The following is a 23,789-nucleotide window of genomic DNA, read 5'->3' on the forward strand; positions in this document are numbered from 1 at the left end:
TAGACATGTTACGAGCTACTTCCTGTCAATACATTCCTTGCAGATGATTTTTTTTTTTTAAGTATCAGAGTATGGAAGCGCTCGTTATCAGTAAAGGAACCTCCTGCTGCACTATGTGCACATTCAAAACGGGTGGTACGCATGGGCTGTTGAGTGATATTCAACGAGCTCCAAACTCCAACACTTGCAAGGAATTGCTTGACAGGAAGTAGCTCATAAAATGTCTACGGTGGAATTTTATGAAAAAAACACTTTATAGATTGAAAGACAATTCAAGCTTTCCCTACAGCTGCAATGTTGGTGATTTTGACATTGTTTAATATAATTAGATAGGACTTTTCTGTTTGGATGAAAGAGCTGTCTATGGGAAGTATCACCTAGGTATCACGTTGCTGGCAAGATGGCTGCGGTCTGAATATGGCCAATAGCCACTAGTTCCACACTCACTCCAGAAGGCCACTATAGTTCCACACTCACTCCAGAGGGCCACTATAGTTCCACACTCGCTCCAGAGGGCCACTATAGTTCCACACTCACTCCAGAAGGCCACTATAGTTCCACACTCGCTCCAGAGGGCCACTATAGTTCCACACTCGTTCCAGAGGGCCACTATAGTTCCACACTCACTCCAGAAGGCCACTATAGTTCCACACTCACTCCAGAGGGCCACTATAGTTCCACACTCACTCCAGAAGGCCACTATATTTCCACACTCACTCCAGAGGGCCACTATAGTTCCACACTCACTCCAGAAGGCCACTATAGTTCCACACTCACTCCAGAGGGCCACTAGAGTTCCACACTCACTCCAGAGGGCCACTATAGTTCCACACTCACTCCAGAGGGCCACTATAGTTCCACACTCACTCCAGAAGGCCACTATATTTCCACACTCACTCCAGAGGGCCACTATAGTTCCACACTCACTCCAGAGGGCCACTATTTATGTTAACTTTATTAACTTAAATACAAAAACATTGGACATAAAAAACACATTTTAGTGGCGTAGGAGCTAAATTAATTTAACCCTTTGCTTTAGCCGAATCTGGGTTGCACGTGGTTTGTTGAACTTCCTCTTTTGAGTGTGGACTTTGTTGACATTAAGGAAGTATTTAGACAGCTACAAGGGTATCTTAGTGACTATGAATTGGTTGGAAAGTATCTTGCCACAAAAAAAAAAAGTACAAATTTCAATCCGGCTTCAGAACATCCCACTCCACTGACACATGCCTCCTCTATTTGAGCGACCACATCAAACAAGAGGTGGATGCTTGCAAATACTGAGGCATGGTCATGCTGGACCTCCAAAAGGCTTTTGACAACGTGAACCACTCCATATTGGTAAACAAGCTAAAAGCAATTGGTTTTGATATAGCACATCAGTGAGCTGGATGCAATCCTACCTGGAGGGGAGAGAACAGATGGTTGAGGTGAACGGAACACTGCCCCCCCCCCCCCCCCCCCTCCCAGTGAGCTGTGGAGTTCCACAAGGAAGCATACTAGGACCTTTACTCTTCCTAATATATGTTAACGACATGGCATCAGCTTGTGACTGCAACTTGTCCCTGTTTGCAGATGACTCGGCACTGCTAGTCTCGGACAGGAACAAACTGCAGGTTGAAAAGGCCCTCAGCTCTGAACTCGGTAGAATCTGCACCTGGCTCGCTGATAACAAACTATCTTTACACCTGGGAAAAACTGAATCCATTCTCTTTGGTTCAAATATAATCTGAGCAAGGCTGATGACTTCTTGATTAGAGTGGGTGACAATATTATCACAACAATATGAAATGACCTACCTAGGTTCCATCCTGGAGGCAAATCTTTCCGGTGATAAAATTGCCACCAACGTAATCAAAAAACTCAACCAAAGAACAAGTTTCCTATACAGGATCTCCTCACTGGTCAACAAAAACTCCTTGAAGACCCTAACCTGAGCCCTAGTACAAGGTTTCTACGACTATGCATGCACCTCCTGGTACCACAGCACCTCTAAGGCCCTTAAAACAAGGCTCCAGACTTCCCAAAACAAACTGGTCAGGTTACTACTTGGCCTCACTCCTCAAACCCACCTCACCCATGGCCATTTTGACAGACTGTAATGGCTTAGGGTTGACGACAGAGTACAGCATCTTGTAATGGATCTGGTCCACAAGATTTGATACAGCACCAAGATACCCATGTACCTGTCTAAATACTTCCTTAATGTCAACGAAGTCCACACCCACAACACCAGAGGGAGCTCAACAAACCATGTGCAACCCAGATTCGGCACAAACAAGGGACTAAATTATTCTCACTCCTATGCCACCAACATGTGCAACGCCCTACCAACAGTCATTAAGACATGCGAATCCCTTGACTCCTTCAAAACCGCTCTCAAAGGCCACCTACGGACGGCTGCAATTCGAAACTGGCCCCCGTAAAATCTGAATCCCCCATCCACCACCCCCCCCTTTTCCCCTCACTGTATATGTTTTGTTCCCCTTTTTACCTCCTCTATGATGATTTCCTGTTTTTGGCTATATAGAGTATATTTGTATGTCTTTTATTGATGTGATGAATTGAACATGGTGGGCCCTATTGTAAACAAGTGTAATACTTTATGGTGTCGTCCACAGTTAACAGTTTTGAGTTGTGCTTGAAATGTACTGTAATTCTCCGATCTGTTAATAATCAATCAATCAATCAATCAATCAATCAATCAATCAATCAAAGTATTTAGACAGCTACATAGGTATCTTAATGGAGTATTTCGGCAGGTACATTTAAATGAAACTATTTAGTATTTATGATTGACTGAATGTTAATGTTCTGTTTGTTCTGTTTTCAGCCCGGCTGGCTGCAAGTGAAGAAGTGAATCGACAGAATGCAGGTTTATAACTTCACATTGTTCTAATGAATATTGACCAGACACCATGCATTATTATAACTAGTTTTGAACTAGTTTTTAACTAGTTTTTAACTAACTTAACTAGTTTATAAATAGTTAAGCTAGTTTATAACTAGTTATACGTGCGCTATTATAACTAGGGTTGTCCCGACCGGATCGAGGCCGATCACATAATTTTCAAATGATCGGAATCGGATCGGGAGCTAAAAAACGTGATCGGAACAACCCTAGCATTAATATTACATAGGGACCCCCTCTGGGGACCCCCTCTAGGCAACCCCTCTGGGGACCCCCTCTGGGCACCCCCCTCTAGGCACCCCCCTCTAGGCACCCCCCTCTGGGCACCCCCCTCTAGGGACCCCCTCTAGGCACCCCCCTCTGGGCACCCCCCTCTGGGGACCCCCTCTGGGCACCCCGTCTGGTGCCCCCCTCTGGGGGGCACCCCCTCTGGGCACCCCCTCTGGGGACTATAATCACTAGTGGTGTTTTAATCAAACTGCATTAATTAATGATAGATTTAATGTTGATATTGTGATTATTTCAGCCAACCTTGCTCAGCTTTTCAACTATTTTCATATCAAGGCCCATTATTTATTCAGCATTTGAGCCACGGACCATTTGATGACATTTAGCTTAAATTAAGTAACAAAGATGTTTAACAACTTAGTGTAACTCTTGAGAGCGTACAATGAAACCAAATGGACCCGTAAGGGTCCATTTGGTTTCATGTTACGCTCTCAAGAGTTAAAGATCTAATAAGGGTCCATTTGGTTACTACCTCTGCATCATTTAGCTGCGGCCAGGGGACCACCTGGAACCCCTCAAGGACCCCTGGTTGAAAACCACTGCCATAAAACATTAAACTGTATTAAAAAGGCAGATTGAATTAAAATCAGTACATGATCTCCAGGATAAATTCAGGGTCAAAATAAATCTGTCCTTCAACCATATTGGATTCATAGAATTCAAACGCTGAGGTTTAAAACATCACATTAACGGTGCCGGAGATTAGCTGGTAACGGACGGACGGAAGGACGGACGGACGGACGGACGGACGGACACACACACACACACACACACACACACACACACACACACACACACACACACACACACACACACACACACACACACACACACACACGGAGTGCAAAACATACTCTCTCCCCATGCCTTCGGCCTGGTGGAGACAATAACTTCTCCGATTATTTACATTCAATGGTTTTTCTTCATTTTTGTATTCTTCATTCAATGTTAAGAAATATTGAAAACTATCTGTGACTGAAATCACCGGGAAAGTAAACGTTAGAAATAAAGTCATTTCATGACTGTACTATAATCACTAGTGGTGTTTTAATCAAACTGCATTAATGAATGAGAGATTTAATGTTAATATTGTGATGATTTCAGCTCAGCTGTCCGGCGTAGAAATGAGGGCTAATCTAAGTGAGAGTCGACTGGAGCAACTGGCGAAAAAGAATGAAGGTAATTAACTTCATATTTAGCAAACATTTGACGTACTATAATAAATACTATGTGAGTGTATGTGCATGCATGAGTGTGTGTAGTGTGTGTGTGTGTAACTGTGTATGTGCATGCATGAGTGTGTGTGTGTGTGTGTGTGTGTGTGTGTGTGTGTGTGTGTGTGTGTGTGTGTGTGTGTGTGTGTGTAAATTCACAGCCCACTCATACAACCCTGTAAGACCCAGCGATGCTTTTTAGCAACAATTATATTTTATAAAGAAAGGAGTTTAAATAATTTGTTTTTCTGTTATTTTGCCACCTCTAAATCCTCAGTGGGTCCTATTGTTTAGTCTTACAATGCCATTGGCCAGGATATTTGCATATAAATACCCCCCACAGAGCCAGGAATCATCACAACTTGAAAAATCTCTGCTGGAACAACATCACTTTTTTCTCTGGAAGATATTCCTCACAAAAACGTAAGTAATATGCCTGTAATATTTGTTTTGGTGAACATTACAATGTCTAGAACATACATACATATGTTATTATTGTGAAATATATGTCCCACATTTAAATTAGAGCATGATTCATACTTGTTGCTTTTGGTCAACGTTGGCCTATCTTGGTGGCAAAAAATACAAGGGTATAGGCCTAATGTTCACCTGCTACTGTTCAGCCTTATATATAGTTTTCACAATAGATTTAATCAGTTTAATCAGAGAGAGAGAAACAGTGAGAGAGAGAGAGTAGGCTATATGTGCATTTTTACTTTAATTTCTAATTTCCAATGATATTTGTAACCATACCAACAGTCAGAACCATACAATTTTATGTTAGGAGTCCTCAGCTGGTTCCTTTGTTCACAAAAACTGAATTGTTTGCTTTGAGCTGTAAGCCTCAGAAAATGTCCACCCAAACTTTCTCTCTCCCCCTAAACAATAAATATTCAACTATAGTTTAACCAATATATTCCCTTGTTATTTCTCAGTATGTTTAATTTTCTTTCAATACTAGAAGGACAGTGGGACCAATGTGGTAATTGTTGGGGGGTTGTGGGGGTTGTTCATTATTCATTCGAGGGGTGGTGGGTACTTGGGGGCAATCATCATCACACAATAGGTTGGCCAGACAGTATTGTATGACTTGTGAAATGTTGTCCTGCAGTGAGCAGTGATGTGTAAGAACTTAGCACTACTAAATGTACTAACGGTATGTCTTTATTTCATTTCAGAATGCCTTTCAGAATGCCACAACTAAAGAAAGGGCCTCGCTTCACAGCAAGGGATGTTCTGGATATGGTGATGAACGGAGAGAGTGATGTTGACATAGACATCAATGAGACTGATGAAGAGTCAGATGAAGAGGACTGTGGCGTGGGGTCCAAAGAAAACCAACCACCCAGTGAACCCACTGACCGCCCAGCAGACATTCAGCCGCCCCAACTGACCAAACCCGCTCAGCGCCGTGATTCAAGATATCAGTGGCTGAAGAAGGACTTCATCAGCCCTAATACAGACTTTTCTGGCCCACCTCTGACCTCTGAAGATTTGAGTTCTCTCCAAACACCACTGCAGTACTTCCGCCAGTTTGTGTCCAAAGACATGATTGACTCTCTCACAACGAACACAAACATTTACAGCCTTCAAACAAAAGGAACATCAGTCAACACAAGTCCAAAAGAAATTGAGCAAATGTTGGGGATGTATCTGAGAATGGGCATTTCTCAAATGAATGGATGCCGGATGTACTGGGAAGCAGACACACGAAACGCGGCTGTAGCTGATGTGATGCCACGCAACCGATTTCAGTCTTTGTTGACCTCGTTACATCTGGTTGACAACTTGACCATGCCAGAGAAGGACAAGAAGGACAAACTCTGGAAACTCCGACCATGGCTGGATTTGTTCAGAGAGAAGTGCCTACAGGTGGTTCCAGAAGAGCACAACTCTGTGGATGAGATGATGATTCCATTCAAGGGAAGATTCAGTTCCATCAAGCAGTACATGAGAGGCAAGCCACACCCCTGGGGCTTCAAAGTGTGGGTCAGAACAGAGATCAGTGGCGTCATCTGTGACTTTGACGTTTACCAAGGGAGCATCGATGGCGTACGAGCCAAATCTGAACTTGGCTTGTCGGGGGATGTCGTCATGAAGCTTGCTTCGACACTGCCCAACGGGCAGAACTACAAGATATACGCGGACAACTACTTCACATCTGCTCCACTGGTAGAGAGGCTCCATGGTCGCGGCATTCACTACACGGGGACAGCAAGACAGGTAATGACCACAATGATAACAAGTTATATGCTTTTGGTTATCCTTTTCATATTGCTTCTGTATGTGTGCTTCTGTACAACTTACTAATAAAACCATTCATTCTTTCATTCAATCACACAGGTCCGCCTACCAAACCTCACCCTCGAAGATGACAAAAGCTTGAAGAAGAAGGGGAGGGGGGCCTTTGAATACAGAGTCGAGAAGGACCAGAGCATCCTTTTATCAATGCAAATCAGTGAGTTGGCCAGACAGTATTGTGTGACCACTGAAAATGGTTTAGGTTATTATGTTTCTTTACTACATATATTGTACTGATTTTTATTTTGTTCTTTTAATAAAATTGATTAAAAAATATGGCTTATTGGTGTTATTATTCATAATGTATACTGTTCTGAGGCCAAATATTATTCATAATTGAGGCCAAATAATAAACCATATAAATGAATCCTTAAGTTGTTTTAGTGAAGTAATTACACATTCGCCATGTTATCCATAAAAAGGGCCTATAGGAAATGTTGCTATGTGATGGACCCAACGTTGCTATATGGCAACATTTGCATAAAATGTACCAAAAGATTAAAAAAATAAAAACATTATATTTTCCTCTCCAAAGTACTCCTACAAGACCATCTGAAAGGTTTAAAAAAAAAAATGCAAGTACAAATACATCCGGGTCTTACAGGGTTAAAAGTACAATATCAGTCACCAGAAGCAGACGTGTGTTTTCAATTAGTCTAACATGGTTAAAATGGATTTTCAAGTCACAATAGGTTCACATAGGATGTCGTAAGACATGAATTTGCAACATAAAATGTCTAGGGTGAAACACCGAAGCCAGAGTAGATAAACTACCCCAGAAGTGTTTTAAATGTCTGGGGTGAAACACCGAAGCCAGAGTAGATAAACTACCCCAGAAGTGTTTTAAATGTCTGGGGTGAAACACCGAAGCCAGAGTAGATAAACTACCCCAGAAGTGTTTTAAATGTCTGGGGAGAAACACCGAAGCCAGAGTAGATAAACTACCCCAGAAGTGTTTTAAATGTCTGGGGTGAAACACCGAAGCCAGAGTAGATAAACTACCCCAGAAGTGTTTTAAATGTCTGGGGTGAAACACAGAAGCCAGAGTAGATAAACTACCCCAGAAGTGTTTTAAATGTCTGGGGTGAAACACCGAAGCCAGAGTAGATAAACTACCCCAGAAGTGTTTTAAATGTCTGGGGTGAAACACCGAAGCCAGAGTAGATAAACTACCCCAGAAGTGTTTTAAATGTCTGGGGTGAAACACCGAAGCCAGAGTAGATAAACTACCCCAGAAGTGTTTTAAATGTCTGGGGTGAAACACCGAAGTCAGAGTAGATAAACTACCCCAGAAGTGTTTTAAATGTCTGGGGTGAAACACCGAAGCCAGAGTAGATAAACTACCCCAGAAGTGTTTTAAATGTCTGGGGTGAAACACCGAAGCCAGAGTAGATAAACTACCCCAGAAGTGTTTTAAATGTCTGGGGTGAAACACCGAAGCCAGAGTAGATAAACTACCCCAGAAGTGTTTTAAATGTCTGGGGAGAAACACCGAAGCCAGAGTAGATAAACTACCCCAGAAGTGTTTTAAATGTCTGGGGTGAAACACCGAAGCCAGAGTAGATAAACTACCCCAGAAGTGTTTTAAATGTCTGGGGTGAAACACAGAAGCCAGAGTAGATAAACTACCCCAGAAGTGTTTTAAATGTCTGGGGTGAAACACCGAAGCCAGAGTAGATAAACTACCCCAGAAGTGTTTTAAATGTCTGGGGTGAAACACCGAAGCCAGAGTAGATAAACTACCCCAGAAGTGTTTTAAATGTCTGGGGTGAAACACCGAAGTCAGAGTAGATAAACTACCCCAGAAGTGTTTTAAATGTCTGGGGTGAAACACCGAAGCCAGAGTAGATAAACTACCCCAGAAGTGTTTTAAATGTCTGGGGTGAAACACCGAAGCCAGAGTAGATAAACTACCCCAGAAGTGTTTTAAATGTCTGGGGTGAAACACCGAAGCCAGAGTAGATAAACTACCCCAGAAGTGTTTTAAATGTCTGGGGTGAAACACCGAAGCCAGAGTAGATAAACTACCCCAGAAGTGTTTTAAATGTCTGGGGAGAAACACCGAAGCCAGAGTAGATAAACTACCCCAGAAGTGTTTTAAATGTCTGGGGTGAAACACCGAAGCCAGAGTAGATAAACTACCCCAGAAGTGTTTTAAATGTCTGGGGTGAAACACAGAAGCCAGAGTAGATAAACTACCCCAGAAGTGTTTTAAATGTCTGGGGTGAAACACCGAAGCCAGAGTAGATAAACTACCCCAGAAGTGTTTTAAATGTCTGGGGTGAAACACCGAAGCCAGAGTAGATAAACTACCCCAGAAGTGTTTTAAATGTCTGGGGTGAAACACCGAAGTCAGAGTAGATAAACTACCCCAGAAGTGTTTTAAATGTCTGGGGTGAAACACCGAAGCCAGAGTAGATAAACTACCCCAGAAGTGTTTTAAATGTCTGGGGTGAAACACCGAAGCCAGAGTAGATAAACTACCCCAGAAGTGTTTTAAATGTCTGGGGTGAAACACCGAAGCCAGAGTAGATAAACTACCCCAGAAGTGTTTTAAATGTCTGGGGAGAAACACCGAAGCCAGAGTAGATAAACTACCCCAGAAGTGTTTTAAATGTCTGGGGTGAAACACCGAAGCCAGAGTAGATAAACTACCCCAGAAGTGTTTTAAATGTCTGGGGTGAAACACAGAAGCCAGAGTAGATAAACTACCCCAGAAGTGTTTTAAATGTCTGGGGTGAAACACCGAAGCCAGAGTAGATAAACTACCCCAGAAGTGTTTTAAATGTCTGGGGTGAAACACCGAAGCCAGAGTAGATAAACTACCCCAGAAGTGTTTTAAATGTCTGGGGTGAAACACCGAAGCCAGAGTAGATAAACTACCCCAGAAGTGTTTTAAATGTCTGGGGTGAAACACCGAAGTCAGAGTAGATAAACTACCCCAGAAGTGTTTTAAATGTCTGGGGTGAAACACCGAAGCCAGAGTAGATAAACTACCCCAGAAGTGTTTTAAATGTCTGGGGTGAACACCGAAGCCAGAGTAGATAAACTACCCCAGAAGTGTTTTAAATGTCTGGGGTGAAACACCGAAGCCAGAGTAGATAAACTACCCCAGAAGTGTTTTAAATGTCTGGGGTGAAACACCGAAGCCAGAGTAGATAAACTACCCCAGAAGTGTTTTAAATATCTGGGGTGAAACACCGAAGCCAGAGTAGATAAACTACCCCAGAAGTGTTTTAAATGTCTGGGGTGAAACACCGAAGCCAGAGTAGATAAACTACCCCAGAAGTGTTTTAAATGTCTGGGGTGAAACACCGAAGCCAGAGTAGATAAACTACCCCAGAAGTGTTTTAAATGTCTGGGGTGAAACACCGAAGCCAGAGTAGATAAACTACCCCAGAAGTGTTTTAAATGTCTGGGGTGAACACCGAAGCCAGAGTAGATAAACTACCCCAGAAGTGTTTTAAATGTCTGGGGTGAAACACCGAAGCCAGAGTAGATAAACTACCCCAGAAGTGTTTTAAATGTCTGGGGTGAACACCGAAGCCAGAGTAGATAAACTACCCCAGAAGTGTTTTAAATGTCTGGGGTGAAACACCGAAGCCAGAGTAGATAAACTACCCCAGAAGTGTTTTAAATGTCTGGGGTGAAACACCGAAGCCAGAGTAGATAAACTACCCCAGAAGTGTTTTAAATGTCTGGGGTGAACACCGAAGCCAGAGTAGATAAACTACCCCAGAAGTGTTTTAAATGTCTGGGGTGAAACACCGAAGCCAGAGTAGATAAACTACCCCAGAAGTGTTTTAAATGTCTGGGGTGAAACACCGAAGCCAGAGTAGATAAACTACCCCAGAAGTGTTTTAAATGTCTGGGGTGAACACCGAAGCCAGAGTAGATAAACTACCCCAGAAGTGTTTTAAATGTCTGGGGTGAACACCGAAGCCAGAGTAGATAAACTACCCCAGAAGTGTTTTAAATGTCTGGGGTGAAACACAGAAGCCAGAGTAGATAAACTACCCCAGAAGTGTTTTAAATGTCTGGGGTGAAACACCGAAGCCAGAGTAGATAAACTACCCCAGAAGGGTTTTAAATGTCTGGGGTGAAACACCGAAGCCAGAGTAGATAAACTACCCCAGAAGGGTTTTAAATGTCTGGGGTGAAACACCGAAGCCAGAGTAGATAAACTACCCCAGAAGGGTTTTAAATGTCTGGGGTGAAACACCGAAGCCAGAGTAGATAAACTACCCCAGAAGTGTTTGAAATGTCTGGGGTGAAACACCGAAGCCAGAGTAGATAAACTACCCCAGAAGTGTTTTAACACGAGGCCTGCCGGGAACATAGGAATTTTAAAACGTAGAATCTTGTGGCCTGCCACAAACGGAAAAGCCGTTTTAACAGCGATGTATTAATTAATGCATGTTTTAATACGATCGTATCGAAATCTACCGTCAGTTAGCTTTGTTATGCTTCTGACACAATGGGCGCGGCCATTTTGAAAATGCGCGCGCATCCACTTACATTGCCGGCTCTGGTTTCAGACGGCTTTATCTCACAGAAGCGACATTGCAGAGGACGCTTTGTCCCAGACAAGCGTTTTCAACGGCCTGTAGCAGGCGCTGTGATACTCGCGGTCAGCTTTTTCCACCGCCGAGCGAGACAACAACAACCGGTCATGATACCACACACAGCAGCTTTTCACAGGAACAATGCGATTACGGATATTTGGATCTTCAAAGTAAGTGTTACGCGCGATAAAACCTTGGCAATACGCAATCGAGGGATTAATGAATGGCGGCAGGCAGACGGTTAAATGTCTGGGGTGAAACACCGAAGCCAGAGTAGATAAACTACCCCAGAAGTTTTTTAAATGTCTGGGGTGAAACACCGAAGCCAGAGTAGATAAACTACCCCAGAAGTGTTTTAAATGTCTGGGGTGAAACACCGAAGCCAGAGTAGATACACTACCCCAGAAGTGTTTGAAATGTCTGGGGTGAAACACCGAAGCCAGAGTAGATAAACTACCCCAGAAGTGTTTTAAATGTCTGGGGTGAAACACCGAAGCCAGAGTAGATAAACTACCCCAGAAGATTTTTAAATGTCTGGGGTGAAACACCGAAGCCAGAGTAGATAAACTACCCCAGAAGGGTTTTAAATGTCTGGGGTGAAACACCGAAGCCAGAGTAGATACACTACCCCAGAAGTGTTTTAAATGTCTGGGGTGAAACACCGAAGCCAGAGTAGATAAACTACCCCAGAAGTGTTTTAAATGTCTGGGGTGAAACACCGAAGCCAGAGTAGATAAACTACCCCAGAAGTGTTTTAACACCTAACCATACTGGCTGGGTCAAAATGACCCTTTAGTGTAAAATAAATAGTTTAACTATGAAATTAAAATACCATAAAAAATAAAGACCTTTCTTCACAGGCGGATTGTATTAGAATACATGATCTTCAGGATAAATTCAGGGTCAACAGAAATCTCTCCCTCAACCACATTTGATTAATAGAATTCAGAAACATTATTTAACTATATAAGCACTACATGGTGTTTTAATCAAACTGCATTAATTAATGAGTGATTTAATGTTAATATTGTTGTGATTTCAGCCAACCTTGCTCAGCTGTCCAGTGTAGAAATGAGGCTGAATCAAAGTGTGAGTCGAGTGGAGCAACTGGCCAGAGAGAATGCAGGTACTTACCTTCACATTTAGAAAAATCACACCAGTGTGAACTGAGTGGTGCAAAAAAGTATGACTCCCCAAAAGTAGTCATGTGTGTGTGTGTGTGCCGGCCCCGGTCCCCAAAAGTAGGGATGTGTGTGTGTGTGTGTGTGTGTGTGTGTGTGTGTGTGTGTGTGTGTGTGTGTTCCGGCCCCGGTCCCCAAAAGTAGGCGGGTGTGTGTGTGTGTGTGTGTGTGCCTGCCTGCCTGCCTGCCCGCCCGCCCGCCCGCGTGCGTGCGTGCGTGCGTGCGTGCGTCGCCCAAAGGGCAGGTTTCTGATAGTAATTTCTCCCCATTATGTTCCGTTATGTGTGTTTAGAGATGATATTAATAATTTGAAATTCAAAATTAATATTTCCTGTATTTTTGGTGAGTGGGGAACATAGAACCTTTTGTTAGAGGAAAATGAGGAACATATAACCTTTATAGCTAAATGGGGAACATAGAACCTTTTTTAGTTGAGTGGGGAACATAGAACCCTGGGAACATAGAACCTTTTTTGGGTAAGTGGGGAACATGGAACCTTTTTTGCAGGGGTAAGTGGGGAACATAAAACCTGGGGAACATAGAACCTGGTGAACATAGAACCTGGGGAACATAGAACCTGGGGAACATAGGTACGCTCCCGTCCACATAGCCTCCATGGTTGAGTGGGGAACATAGAACCTTTTATAGAACATTTTCTTAGTTATGTGGGGAACATAGAACCTCTTTTTGGTTGAGCGGGGAACATATAACCTTTTTTGGGGGGGCTGGGTGAGCGGGGAACATAGAACCTTTTTGGGGGGCTGGGTGAGTGGGGAACATAGAACCTGGGGAACATAGAACCTTTTTGGGGGGGCTGAGTGAGTGGGGAACATAGAACCTGGGGAACATATAACCTTTTTTGGGTAAGCGGGGAACATAGAACCTTTTTTGCGGGGGTGAACATAGAACCTGGGGAACATAGAACCTGGGGAACATAGAACCTGGGGAACATAGAACATTTTTTGGGTAAGCGGGGAACATAGAACCTTTTTTGCGGGGGTGAACATAGAACCTGGGGAACATAGAACCTGGGGAACATATAACCTTTTTTGGGTAAGCGGGGAACATAGAACCTTTTTTGCGGGGGTGAACATAGAACCTGGGGAACATAGAACCTGGGGAACATAGGGATGACCCCAGACTGGCCACTCACAGCGCACCCTCTTCTCAAACGCGCTGAAGGTCCCATGCTCGCCTATTTCTTTGGATAGCCGCGTCTCGTTACGCACAACATGAACCACCCGAATGTTTGTTTACTTTAGAAGTTTGTATGTATTTAAACAAGATGAAGAAACTCACTCACAATACTCTGTTACAGGATACAGGCCTGTAAAAGTACACAATACTCTGTTACAGGATACAGGCCTGTAAAAGTACACAATACTCTGTTACAGGATACAGGCCTGTAAAAGTACACAATACTCTGTTACAGGATACAGGCCTGTAAAAGTACACAATACTCTGTTACAGGATACAGGCCTGTAAAAGTACACAATACTCTGTTACAGGATACAGGCCTGTAAAAGTACAACAGTATTGTCATGAAAACATACCCACAGTACTCATTATGCACTATTTCACTTTCCGTCAAAATCTTTCACAAATATCAAATCTACAAGATCATAGAATGAGCTGCCCCCCCCCCCCCTCTCTCTCTCTCTCTTTTAGCTCTCTCTCTCTCTCTCTCTCTCTCTCTATCTCTCTCTCCTCTCTCTCCTCTCTCCTTCTCTCTCTCTCTCTCTCTCTCTCCTCTCTCTCCTCTCTCTCCTCTCTCTCTCTCTCTCTCTCCTCTCTCTCCTCTCTCTCTCTCATGTAATTAATAATCTAATAAAGGTTTTATAATCATATGAATAACGTGATAATCTCTTCTCTTGTGTTGACAGACCAACCAAAGGTGGCCTTCTCTGCTCATTATTTGGGTGCTGGATATATTGGACCATATAGTTCTACAACCACTCTGGTTTATCAGGGAGTCTTCAGTAACATCGGCAACGCCTACAATCAATCTACAGGTAGGTGGTGATTAACTTCATTATGTTAATGAGATTTACATTAAGTGATTAAGGTATGTGTGTGTGTGTGTGTGTGTGTGTGTGTGTGTGTGTGTGTGTGTGTGTGTGTGTGTGTGTGTGTGTGTGTGTGTGTGTGTGTGTGTGTGTGTGTGTGTGCGTGTGAGCATGACCCCAACATCACCCCAACATGACCCCTGCGTGCATGCGTGCGTGCGTGCGTGCGTGCGTGTGTGCGTGTGAACATGAACCCAACATGACCCCTGCCTGCGTGCGTGCGTGCGTGCGTGCGTGCGTGCGTGAACATGACCCCAACATGACCCCAACATGACCCCAACATGACCCCTGTGTGTGTTGCAGGCTTTTTTCACGCTGCATCCAGAGGTGTTTATTTCTTCACCTTCACTGCAGCTACCCTGGGATCATCACAGTATATGGGTATCTACATGTATAAAAATAATCAGCTACTCATTTGGAACTATGGACAAAATAATCATTTAGGGTTAGAATACATGTCTAATGCAGTGGTGGTGGAGCTGGAGCTGGGAGACACAGTAGACATGAGGATACCTGGTCGTAGTGACTTCAGGCTCTATGATAACTCAAACTACCACAACACCTTCAGTGGTTTCCTGCTCTATCCTCTGTAACACTGATGAAACTCACTGAGTACATTTACTCACATACTCTATCCTCTGTAACACTGATGATACTCACTGAGTACATTTACTCACATACTCTATCCTCTGTAACACTGATGAAACTCACTGAGTACATTTACTCACATACTCTATCCTCTGTAACACTGATGAAACTCACTGAGTACATTTACTCACATACTCTATCCTCTGTAACACTGATGAAACTCACTGAGTACATTTACTCACATACTCTATCCTCTGTAACACTGATGATACTCACTGAGTACATTTACTCACATACTCTATCCTCTGTAACACTGATGATACTCACTGAGTACATTTACTCACATACTCTATCCTCTGTAACACTGATGAAACTCACTGAGTACATTTACTCACATACTCTATCCTCTGTAACACTGATGAAACTCACTGAGTACATTTACTCACATACTCTATCCTCTGTAACACTGATGAAACTCACTGAGTACATTTACTCACATACTCTATCCTCTGTAACACTGATGATACTCACTGAGTACATTTACTCACATACTCTATCCTCTGTAACACTGATGATACTCACTGAGTACATTTACTCACATACTCTATCCTCTGTAACACTGATGGAGACTCACTGAGTACATTTACTCACATACTCTATCCTCTGTAACACTGATGGAGACTCACTGAGTACATTTACTCACATACTCTATCCTCTGTAACACTGATGGAGACTCACTGAGTACATGTACTCACATACTCTATACTGGAGTACAATGTACAGATACTTTTACTTTACTGTTCCATATTAATACAAAACATGCATTAACCGTTTAAGCACAATTTACTACTTTGTTTCTTCCTAAACTGCAGATCTACAAGCTCACAATGTGCTGCAATGCACCATGCTATGATCTTGTAGATCTGCTATTTGTGAAAGATTTTGACAGAAAGTGAAATAGTGCATAATGAGTACTGTAGGTATGTTTTTATCACAATACAGTTGTACTTTTACAGGCCTGTATCCTGTAGCAGAGTATTTCTACATGGTGGTTATACTTACTATAGGTAATTGTGGATAAGAGTATAAACGTCTAATATTGTAACTTTTACTTTTACTCCAGTACAAATGTGAGTACTTCTTCCTCCACTGGTCCTGCTAGCATTACATTAAAGGGACACTTCACCCATTTTGTAACCAGATGTTATTTTAATGATGTTTGGGAGACTAGAAACACTGTCCTGGGGTTTCTATGTGGGTAACAGTTATGAGTTGGGAGACAAGAAACACTGTCCTAGGGTTTCTATGTGGGTAACAGTTATGAGTTGGGAGACTAGAAACACTGTCCTGGGGTTTATTATGTGGGTAACAGTTATGAGTTGGGAGACTAGAAACACTGTCCTGGGGTTTCTATGTGGGTAATAGTTATGAGTTTTTAGATATTTTAGTATTTCAAAATGTCCATGATGTCATGGACACTGAGCTCACTTCCTTCCTGCACTACAATCCCCATAAAGCTTTGGTGCACTGCTCCTCCTTGTGGATATGGGGGAGTGGGGGGGGGCTGTCTTACTGAGACAACATGTAGTCCAGGAAGGGAGTGAGCCCAGTGTCCATGACATCACGGACACTTTGAAATACTAAAATATCTAAAAACACATTTTATTAATCATTACCCACATAATAAACCCCAGGAAAGTGTTTCTTGTCTCCCAAACATCATTAAAATAAAGATCTGGTTATATGGTAATAAAATAAGGTCAAGTGTCCCTTTAACTCCTTTACTTCCAACACTGCCATCTAGTGGTTGAAAAGGAACTCACAGATCGCCAGCCGTTCACTTCTAGCCTGGTTAATAAACCAGACCGAATCAGCCGTTGGCAAAAAAAAGTTGCCTACCAGCGGATTACGGTCTGGCGAGGCTCAGTAGCACGCCTCTTTCCTACAGCAGAGAACAGGTCGGACCAATCGGGACACGGTATGCAATATAGGCGGGCTTTGGTACAGTGACGTTCAATGCTTGAGACCTTTGACTGACAGTAGCTCTGACCAATTGCGTCAAAGAGAAAATGTTCCCCGGGAAATGAAATCCAAGTAGAGCCAGCCCAGACTGATATACCGCGACAGTGTTGTGTGATATTAGTCTGGCTTATTAGCCAGGCTAGTTCACTTCAACATTAGAGCATTAGAGCGGTTTTACCAGGAAACTGAGAGAAAGGAAGTAAAATTCCGCTATGTAAGATGTCCCGCGAATGTTTTTTAATTGAATACCAAACGAGTCCCCCCACACCTTATTCCTAACCTTAACCTCAGTAAAACTATGTCTAAACCTAACCTTATTCCTAACCTTAACCCCAGTAAAACTATGTCTAAACCTAACCTTATTCCTAACCCTAAAACTATGTCTAAACCTAACCTTATTCCTAACCTTAACCTCAGTAAAACTATGTCTAAACCTAACCTTATTCCTAACCTTAACCTCAGTAAAACTATGTCTAAACCTAACCTTATTCCTAACCTTAACCCCAGTAAAACTATGTCTAAACCTAACCTTATTCCTAACCCTCAAACTATGTCTAAACCTAACCTTATTCCTAACCTTAACCTCAGTAAAACTATGTCTAAACCTAACCTTATTCCTAACCTTAACCTCAGTAAAACTATGTCTAAACCTAACCTTATTTCTAACCTTAACCTCAGTAAAACTATGTCTAAACCTAACCTTATTCCTAACCTTAACCTCAGTAAAACTATGTCTAAACCTAACCTTATTCCTAACCTTAACCTCAGTAAAACTATGTCTAAACCTAACCTTATTTCTAACCTTATTCTCAGTAAAACAAATAAAGAATAGAAGACCGCGGCACCGAGCGGTCGAGGGGCGAGATGGTTTAGGGGCGACCGTACCGTACTGTACCGTACTGTACTGTACCATACTGTACTGTACCACACCGTACCGTACCATACCGTACCGTACCGTACCGCACCGCACCCTACCGTACCTAGGGATGGAGCTTGGTAACCGATACCCGAAACAATCCGATAACATTATCCAGTACCCGTTATCAATAAGCTTTGGGCTTATTGAGTACCCGTTATCAATAAGCTTTGGGCTTATCCAGTACCTGTTATCGATAAGCTTTGGGCTTATCCAGTACCTGTTATCGATAAGCTTTGGGCTTATCCAGTACCCGTTATCAATAAGCTTTGGGCTTATCCAGTACCTGTTATCGATAAGCTTTGGGCTTATCCAGTACTTGTTATCGATAAGCTTTGGGCTTATTGAGTACCCGTTATCAATAAGCTTTGGGCTTATCCAGTACCCGTTATCAATAAGCTTTGGGCTTATTGAGTACCCGTTATCAATAAGCTTTGGGCTTATCCAGTACCCGTTATCAATCAGCTTTGGGCTTATCCAGTACCCGTTATCAATCAGTTTTGGGCTTATCCAGTACCTGTTATCAATAAGCTTTGGGCTTATCGAGTACCCGGTATCAATAAGCTTTGGGCTTATCCAGTACCCGTTATCAGCTTTGGGCTTATCCAGTACCCGTTATCAGCTTTGGGTTTATTGAGTACCCGTTATCAGCTTTGGGCTTATCCAGTACCCGTTATCAGCTTTGGGCTTATCCGGTACCCGTTATCAGCTTTGGGCTTATCCAGTACCCGTTATCAGCTTTGGGCTTATCCAGTACCCGTTATCAGCTTTGGGCTTATCCAGTACCCGTTATCAGCTTTGGGCTTATCCAGTACCCGTTATCAGCTTTGGGCTTATCCAGTACCCGTTAACAGCTTTGGGCTTATCCAGTACCCGTTATCAGCTTTGGGCTTATCCAGTACCCGTTATCAGCTTTGGGCTTATCCAGTACCCGTTATCAGCTTTGGGCTTATCCAGTACCCGTTATCAGCTTTGGGCTTATCAAGGCCCATGACGTCATGTTTAAACAATCAAGACAAGAGGCGATCAAGAAATAAATGTAATCCTCCACGCTGGCACAAACAATGTCATGTTTTTAGCTCCATAATAACTAGCTGAGCATTAAATGCCTAAAGGCTTTAAATAGACCAGTGGTTCCCAAAGTGGGGTCCGGGGACCCCCAGGGGTCCTTGAGGGAGTTCCAAAGGGGTCCCCAGCTAAATGTTTTTACAAGATGAGATCAGGAGTTTAAATCAATGGATTAGTTGTTCTGATTAAATAAAACTGCTTTGATAAACATTTTACATGTGCATGTAGTTGGTAATGGCTTTTAATCATTTAGATTATGATTGATGAAGAATAACAGATTATAGACCTGTTACTTTTATAATGATAAGTATCTTGTTCAATTTGAAATGTTTTGTAAGGCCCCATACACACATTCAGAACACATGTTATGCGTCTTGACTTTGTTTAATGGCCGCCACAATGCAATTCCAATGGGAGTCACATGGTTTGACCAAACATGTGTGTTTGATGGGCAGAACACAGCCATCAAACACAAATGTGTGGTCAAACCATGTGACTCCCATTGGAAAGGCATTGAGGTCAAACACAGACAGAACACAGAACATGTGTTATACATGTGTGTATGGGGCATATGTGTTCAGTTCTCTCCTCATTGGGGGTGTGAGGTTGCCAGGTTGGAAGGGGGTTTCAGAAACAGCAAAATAATGCATGGTGTTGGTCAAGAGTTGGGTAATAACGGCCTGCTATCTCTCCATACCTTTTGACATGGGCTTAGCTGTCCAGCCATTGGCTGTGCATGATGAGGGGGGTGGGCTTAGCTGTCCAGCCATTGGCTGGGCATGATGAGGGGGTGGAGAGGCTGTCCAGCCATTGGCTGGGCATCATGAGGGGGGTGGGCTTAGCTGTCCAGCCATTGGCTGGGCATGATGAGGGGGTGGAGAAGTGGTTAGAATAAGAGAAGCAGGCTAGGAGAAGTAAGGTGATAAGAGAGAAGAAAACCCCCTCTGTGTGGTGAGGAAAAGGGAACTTTATGTGCTGTTTTCCTCCTATTTTTGTGTTATTGTGTAAGGGTTGATGGACAGAGAAGGTGGACCTATGGACCCTATAGCCTAATGACTGGATGACAGGTGAATGGGGGGGTATAAAATGTAAAGGGTGGTGGTAGTCTGGCTAGGAGGACGTTTCTGGTGACCTGGTGAATATGGCAAGATGTTCATCGTTAAACTGAAATTGTTCTACTAGTTAGCATTTGTTTAGATCGATTAATGGGAATTCAAATTTAGCAGGTTTGGTCCTGGGGAAAACCTTCTCTTCCAACGAATAGGTTAATTTGTCCTTATATGGAGATGTACACTTTGATTGTACTTTGTTTCATGTGATTATTTTTGTTTTCTGTTTAATATAATCAAACAATCAATCAATTATGTAAAATAATGTTAAGGGCAGTAAAACTGTTAATTGGAAAATAACGAGAAGCAAAGATTAATATGAGTTGATTTCTCTCCCTTCTTTTTTTGATTACTTTCTGTAAAACTTAACTCTTAAAAAAAGGAATCAATAAAAGGCGTGCAAATGTCCTCCAAGTTGTTCCTCACAGTTTCTTTTTATGTAGTGAAATATTGTTCCTGGTGTTCTAAAATTATAAATATTATAGTAATGTAAATATTGTTCCCATGGTGTTCTTCAAAATGGTAAATAAAAATGGTAAATGGTGCATTTATATAGCGCCTTTATCCAAGGCGCTTTACATAGATTGTGCATCAATTCACACACACACACCCATTCACACACCTTTACATAGATTGTGCATTACATTCACCCATTCACACACACATTCACACACCTTTACATAGATTGTGCATTAGATTCACCTATTCACACACCGATGGCGGAGGAAACCATGCAAGGCACCAACTAGCACATCAGGAGCAATCAGGGGTTCAGAGTCTTGCTCAAGGACACTTCGACACTAACTCTGGGGGAGCCCACGGGGATTACAATTTAGGCATTTAGCAGACGCTCTTAATCCAGAGCGATTTACATTAAGCAAGAACAAAAGGCATGGCAATACATCACATACATAAAAAGTAGTTATCATGAAACATGCGTAAGCTAAGAACGCAACAGTGGAATATCTATATAATGAAACTATACATATATACTATACTATGCTATACATATACTATGCAGTGCTATGACTACATACAATGTAATTCTAGTGCTGTCTACATAACATGCTATAAGTCTGTATCAAATGCTAATCTAAGTCTACAAAAAGTGCTATCTAAGGGATTGTGGTATTTTATCATGAACATTAGTCAGGACCAATTATATGAAGATAAGTTGAAAGGTGGCGAAGTGGTCCTTTAAGGAACTGCTATAGTAAAGTCTTGCTCACTAAACAACACACACACACACATATATATATATATATATATATATATATATATATATATATAACATAAATATGGGCGTACGCCGTAATCACCGCAATTTTCCGCATTCATCATTCCAGCGTGAACTTGAACTTTGGCGTGCGCCCGGCCAAATATCACGCCAGGTCGGGAGCTGCCGTAGGCTTTGTCCTCACCTGGTTTTCTGTCGTAGAAAAGCGGAGCAGCATTGACTGACCAGCCGACAGGCATCTAAACATATGTATTCACTCCTAAAATGTTAATATAAAACTGTAGGTTATAAGTATACATGTAAAAAAAAAAAAAAAATTGTAAAGGAATACTTGGTAGGAGATTTCCAACTGTACAAGCAATTAAAGTTGCACACTTAAAAACAATATAATGTAACACCTGTGTCGTATAGATAGTGTAGAACAGTTTACAATGAAGGGTTAGACGTAGGACTAGTTAGGTTCGTCTACTGGAGCCAGAGGGGTAAATAATGAGGCCAGACAGTAAACAACAAATTAAATAGGTACCTTGATATCAATAGATGAATCTTAGGTTTTTAAACCTCAGGGGTTTTTAAATCTGTGGGTGCTCCCATTCCCAACTACACTGACTGATTGACACCTTGTGCAACTGTTGCAGTATTGAAACCAGTACAGTTTAGTATTCTTTTTTTATCCCACGATTTTGTAACCCATTTTTCACCCCTGTGTCAATTATCTAATGTGACCCTGGGCTCTACACACCCTCCGCCAACCTAGTCCCCATATACAGTATGGGGGACATGGGGAGAGCAACGGACTTGAACTCATGCTTCCTTCATGCATGAGTGTCCAAGTTGCTCCTTTACACCTGACAGGGGGGAGTTTCCCTGGTTGGACGTAGCGTGTGGAAGGAACACGTTATTCCAACCAGTTCCTTTCCCCTCCATCAGGCGCCCCGGCTGGCCAGGGGGAGGCAGTTTAGAGACCAGGATTACTGCATGTTTTTTGTGAGGGTACCTACCCTAGGGGACACGGGGAGAACATGTGAGGGTACCTATACTAGGGGACACAGGGAGAACCTGCAAACTCCACACAGAAAGGCCCTTTCGCCTACCCAGCCTCGGGTATGGGCACTGATGATGACGCAGAGGAGGAAACACGCCGCCAGCACCCACAGCGTCCCGAGCGGGAATCGAACCCAGGACCTTCTAGCTGTGAGGCGACAGCACTACCAACTGTGCCACTGTGCCCCCTCAGTTTAGTATTCAATGCATTTCAAAATCAATTCCTCAATTAGGATTTGAATCCAAAAATAAGCCCTTCACATACTACAATAACCAGGACAATAAATAAAAACACATCAATTGACAATAAACCCTTACACCACTAAGTGGCTATATGAAATAGTCCCCAAAGACACAAAGGGCCTAAACCTTAGTGTTGACTGTTACAGCCTGCACTGTTCCTCACAGGGCAGAGGGTGTGTGGATTATATACGTGAGACAATGTCCAGTTCTAGTGTGTGTAGTCTGTGTGTATCACCGCCCAATACTGCACTGCTCCTTGCAGGGCAGTGTGACAATTTCCTACCACACTGGGGGGAACAAGGCTACGGCTCTGTCCACACTGGGGGGAACAAGGCTACGGCTCTGTCCACACTGGGGGGAACAAGGCTACGGCTCTGGGTCTGTCCCAAGGACCTACCACAATGGTGGGAACAAGGCTACGGCTCTGGGTCTGTCCCAAGGACCTACTACACTGGGGGAAACAAGGCTACGGCTCTGGGTCTGTCCACACTGGGGGAAACAAGGCTACGGCTCTGGGTCTGTCCCAAAGACCTACCACACTGGGGGGAACAAGGCTACGGCTCTGGGTCTGTCCCAAGGAGAATTCAGCAGGGTCTGGGTTGTCTTGTTACCAACGCCATCACCGTCACGCCGTCCATCCGACTACACGCCGAGCTCCTGACCAGACTGCTGCCTTGTGACACGCCAGCCTACTCGGCCTAAAAGGGACGGTCAATCCGAGTTCAACATTGTGTGAGTGTGGTGCTATATTCAACTTCGCTCACCGTCACTGACGAGTCAAATATTCTCCTTCCCAGCCTCCCTGTCCTGGACGCCGCAGAACAGTGTTGGATCGCCGGGCCGCATCGCTGATCGCCCCGCCGTCTCCCCGAGGACCGCCGATGCAGATTGTCTACTGCTACATGCCAGCCTACTCGGCCTAAAAGGGACGGTCAATCCGAGTCTCAACTTTGTGTGAGTGTGACGCTACGTTGTTTCCTACCACCATCGCTTACAGAGTCTGTTTCCTCCTCCCCAGTTTCTGTCCACGGCCGTG

General features: G+C 43.2%; 1 protein-coding gene across 1 annotated transcript; it reads left to right on the top strand.

Moving 5' to 3' along the window:
• The first annotated feature begins 4,307 nt into the window (after positions 1-4,307).
• LOC306936151 (complement C1q-like protein 2) lies at positions 4,308-15,168 on the top strand. Its single transcript, XM_079519620.1, has 4 exons — positions 4,308-4,378; positions 12,322-12,405; positions 14,344-14,472; positions 14,830-15,168. Exons 1-4 carry the CDS (start codon positions 4,324-4,326, stop codon positions 15,117-15,119), a joined length of 558 nt encoding a protein of 185 aa, XP_079375746.1. The 5' UTR covers positions 4,308-4,323; the 3' UTR covers positions 15,120-15,168.
• The last annotated feature ends 8,621 nt before the right edge of the window (positions 15,169-23,789 follow it).

This window comes from Electrona antarctica, assembly GCF_951216825.1.
Source record: "Electrona antarctica genome assembly, chromosome: 2".
Lineage (NCBI taxonomy): Eukaryota > Metazoa > Chordata > Actinopteri > Myctophiformes > Myctophidae > Electrona > Electrona antarctica.

Bases quoted from the DNA above. Each gene is read 5' to 3' on its own strand.
- LOC306936151 (XM_079519620.1), top strand. From the start codon at position 4,324: ATGAGGGCTAATCTAAGTGAGAGTCGACTGGAGCAACTGGCGAAAAAG. The intron at 12,406-14,343 runs GTACTTACCTTC...TTGTGTTGACAG, and splicing joins ACTGGCCAGAGAGAATGCAG to ACCAACCAAAGGTGGCCTTC. The intron at 14,473-14,829 runs GTAGGTGGTGAT...TGTGTGTTGCAG, and splicing joins CGCCTACAATCAATCTACAG to GCTTTTTTCACGCTGCATCC.